Source organism: Phytophthora sojae (genome assembly GCF_000149755.1).
Source record: "Phytophthora sojae unplaced genomic scaffold PHYSOscaffold_47, whole genome shotgun sequence".
Lineage (NCBI taxonomy): Eukaryota > Oomycota > Peronosporomycetes > Peronosporales > Peronosporaceae > Phytophthora > Phytophthora sojae.
This window is the reverse complement of record NW_009258161.1, coordinates 41,913-44,625: the sequence shown is the minus strand read 5'-3', so window position 1 is coordinate 44,625 and position 2,713 is coordinate 41,913. Positions and strand designations below refer to the sequence as shown.

At 58.1% G+C, this 2,713-nt stretch overlaps 1 protein-coding gene and 4 non-coding genes across 5 annotated transcripts; 1 reads left to right on the top strand and 4 right to left on the bottom strand.

Moving 5' to 3' along the window:
* Window positions 1–142: 142 nt before the first annotated feature.
* On the bottom strand, window positions 143–215 carry PHYSODRAFT_t1652. The gene has a single exon. It is a non-coding gene; the product is annotated as a tRNA-Met (tRNA).
* Window positions 216–891: 676 nt separating this feature from the next.
* On the bottom strand, window positions 892–964 carry PHYSODRAFT_t1651. Its single transcript has one exon. It is a non-coding gene; the product is annotated as a tRNA-Met (tRNA).
* A 239-nt stretch (window positions 965–1,203) lies between these two features.
* On the top strand, window positions 1,204–1,479 carry PHYSODRAFT_343324 (hypothetical protein; the record flags this gene model as incomplete). The annotated part of the gene is made up of 2 exons (XM_009541881.1): window positions 1,204–1,276; window positions 1,346–1,479. The coding sequence occupies 2 exons, from the start codon at window positions 1,204–1,206 to the stop codon at window positions 1,477–1,479; spliced, it is 207 nt and encodes a 68-aa protein (XP_009540176.1).
* Window positions 1,480–1,640: 161 nt separating this feature from the next.
* On the bottom strand, window positions 1,641–1,713 carry PHYSODRAFT_t1650. Its single transcript has one exon. It is a non-coding gene; the product is annotated as a tRNA-Met (tRNA).
* A 676-nt stretch (window positions 1,714–2,389) lies between these two features.
* On the bottom strand, window positions 2,390–2,462 carry PHYSODRAFT_t1649. Its single transcript has one exon. It is a non-coding gene; the product is annotated as a tRNA-Met (tRNA).
* Window positions 2,463–2,713: the final 251 nt, after the last annotated feature.

The window sequence follows — 2,713 nt, the reverse complement described above, 5'->3', positions numbered from 1 at the left end:
GTCGACTCTGAGGATCCCCGGCTGAGCAGCCAGCTCTGCTCGCCGTGACGCTGAGGATCTGTGCGACAATGTCGGCTGCCTGTGGCATGCGTGCAGGGGCAGCAAAAGGCGATAAGATTCGAGGGCAAAAGAGGCAAAGAAGTGCTCCCTGCCAGGCTCGAACTGGCGACCTTCAGATTATGAGACTGACGCTCTACCAACTGAGCCAAAGGAGCATCATAACGGAACAACCACCCTCACACCCTCGCAAACGATTTTCAGCTCCCCTGCGCGCAAAACACGCCCTACGCTCACTACCACCGCATCGCCGCGTCGCCGCCCACGCCACGGACTGCCTCGTAGCCTTGGACGGCCGCTCACAGGCCTCCTGTCTTCTCCACACACCTCCGCGCAAAAAAGATGTCATCCCTCCCCGTCATCGAACGAAGGCTGCCGAGTCTTTCTCGACACTACCATGTCTTCTGCGGATGCTACTGAGTACTACGGGCGTGTTTGGATCCGGAACATACTCACGCTACACGCTCCGGGTCGGAGCTCTCGACACCAGACCGATCCTCTCACGTCGTCGTGTACAAGATGTTCTGCGTGTCCGGAAGTCCACAGACACACCCACAACGTGGTTTCGGCGCTCAGCTTGCTGATTCACTTACGTTTGAGTCGAGCCAAGGCGGCCGAAATCGGAGCGCGCCTCCCCGACTCGAACCCGAGCCAACGAGAGAACCGATGGTAGGAGCCGATGGAAGTGGGCTTCCGCTGTGAATTTCCGGTGGCTGAGCAGCCAGCTCTGCTCGCCGTGACGCTGAGGATCTGTGCGACAATGTCGGCTGCCTGTGGCATGCGTGCAGGGGCAGCAAAAGGCGATAAGATTCGAGGGCAAAAGAGGCAAAGAAGTGCTCCCTGCCAGGCTCGAACTGGCGACCTTCAGATTATGAGACTGACGCTCTACCAACTGAGCCAAAGGAGCATCATAACGGAACAACCACCCTCACACCCTCGCAAACGATTTTCAGCTCCCCTGCGCGCAAAACACGCCCTACGCTCACTACCACCGCATCGCCGCGTCGCCGCCCACGCCACGGACTGCCTCGTAGCCTTGGACGGCCGCTCACAGGCCTCCTGTCTTCTCCACACACCTCCGCGCAAAAAAGATGTCATCCCTCCCCGTCATCGAACGAAGGCTGCCGGGTCTTTCTCGACACTACCATGTCTTCTGCGGATGCTACTGAGTACTACGGGCGTGTTTGGATCCGGAACATACTCACGCTACACGCTCCGGGTCGGAGCTCTCGACACCAGACCGATCCTCTCACGTCGTCGTGTACAAGATGTTCTGCGTGTCCGGAAGTCCACAGACACGCCCACAACGTGGTTTCGGCGCTCAGCTTGCTGATTCACTTACGTTTGAGTCGAGCCAAGGCGGCCGAAATCGGAGCGCGCCTCCCCGACTCGAACCCGAGCCAACGAGAGAACCGATGGTAGGAGCCGATGGAAGTGGGCTTCCGCTGTGAATTTCCGGTGGCTGAGCAGCCAGCTCTGCTCGCCGTGACGCTGAGGATCTGTGCGACAATGTCGGCTGCCTGTGGCATGCGTGCAGGGGCAGCAAAAGGCGATAAGATTCGAGGGCAAAAGAGGCAAAGAAGTGCTCCCTGCCAGGCTCGAACTGGCGACCTTCAGATTATGAGACTGACGCTCTACCAACTGAGCCAAAGGAGCATCATAACGGAACAACCACCCTCACACCCTCGCAAACGATTTTCAGCTCCCCTGCGCGCAAAACACGCCCTACGCTCACTACCACCGCATCGCCGCGTCGCCGCCCACGCCACGGACTGCCTCGTAGCCTTGGACGGCCGCTCACAGGCCTCCTGTCTTCTCCACACACCTCCGCGCAAAAAAGATGTCATCCCTCCCCGTCATCGAACGAAGGCTGCCGAGTCTTTCTCGACACTACCATGTCTTCTGCGGATGCTACTGAGTACTACGGGCGTGTTTGAATCCGGAACAGACTCACGCTACACGCTCCGGGTCGGAGCTCTCGACACCAGACCGATCCTCTCACGTCGTCGTGTACAAGATGTTCTGCGTGTCCGGAAGTCCACAGACACGCCCACAACGTGGTTTCGGCGCTCAGCTTGCTGATTCACTTACGTTTGAGTCGAGCCAAGGCGGCCGAAATCGGAGCGCGCCTCCCCGACTCGAACCCGAGCCAACGAGAGAACCGATGGTAGGAGCCGATGGAAGTGGGCTTCCGCTGTGAATTTCCGGTGGCTGAGCAGCCAGCTCTGCTCGCCGTGACGCTGAGGATCTGTGCGACAATGTCGGCTGCCTGTGGCATGCGTGCAGGGGCAGCAAAAGGCGATAAGATTCGAGGGCAAAAGAGGCAAAGAAGTGCTCCCTGCCAGGCTCGAACTGGCGACCTTCAGATTATGAGACTGACGCTCTACCAACTGAGCCAAAGGAGCATCATAACGGAACAACCACCCTCACACCCTCGCAAACGATTTGCATTTCTCCTGGTGCAGGAGTATCCAGAGGCAGACTTGGTGGATGATGAGCGGGCAAACCTGGCAACCCGTTTATTTAGAAAGGGGTTGTCATCATTTTTATCTTGCCAAATCACCGCCGGGCCGTCGGCTGCCGTCATCCATATTTGTGCAGAATGGTGACTCGGGACAGTACAGAACAGCTATATCATCCATGTTGATGTGACGAT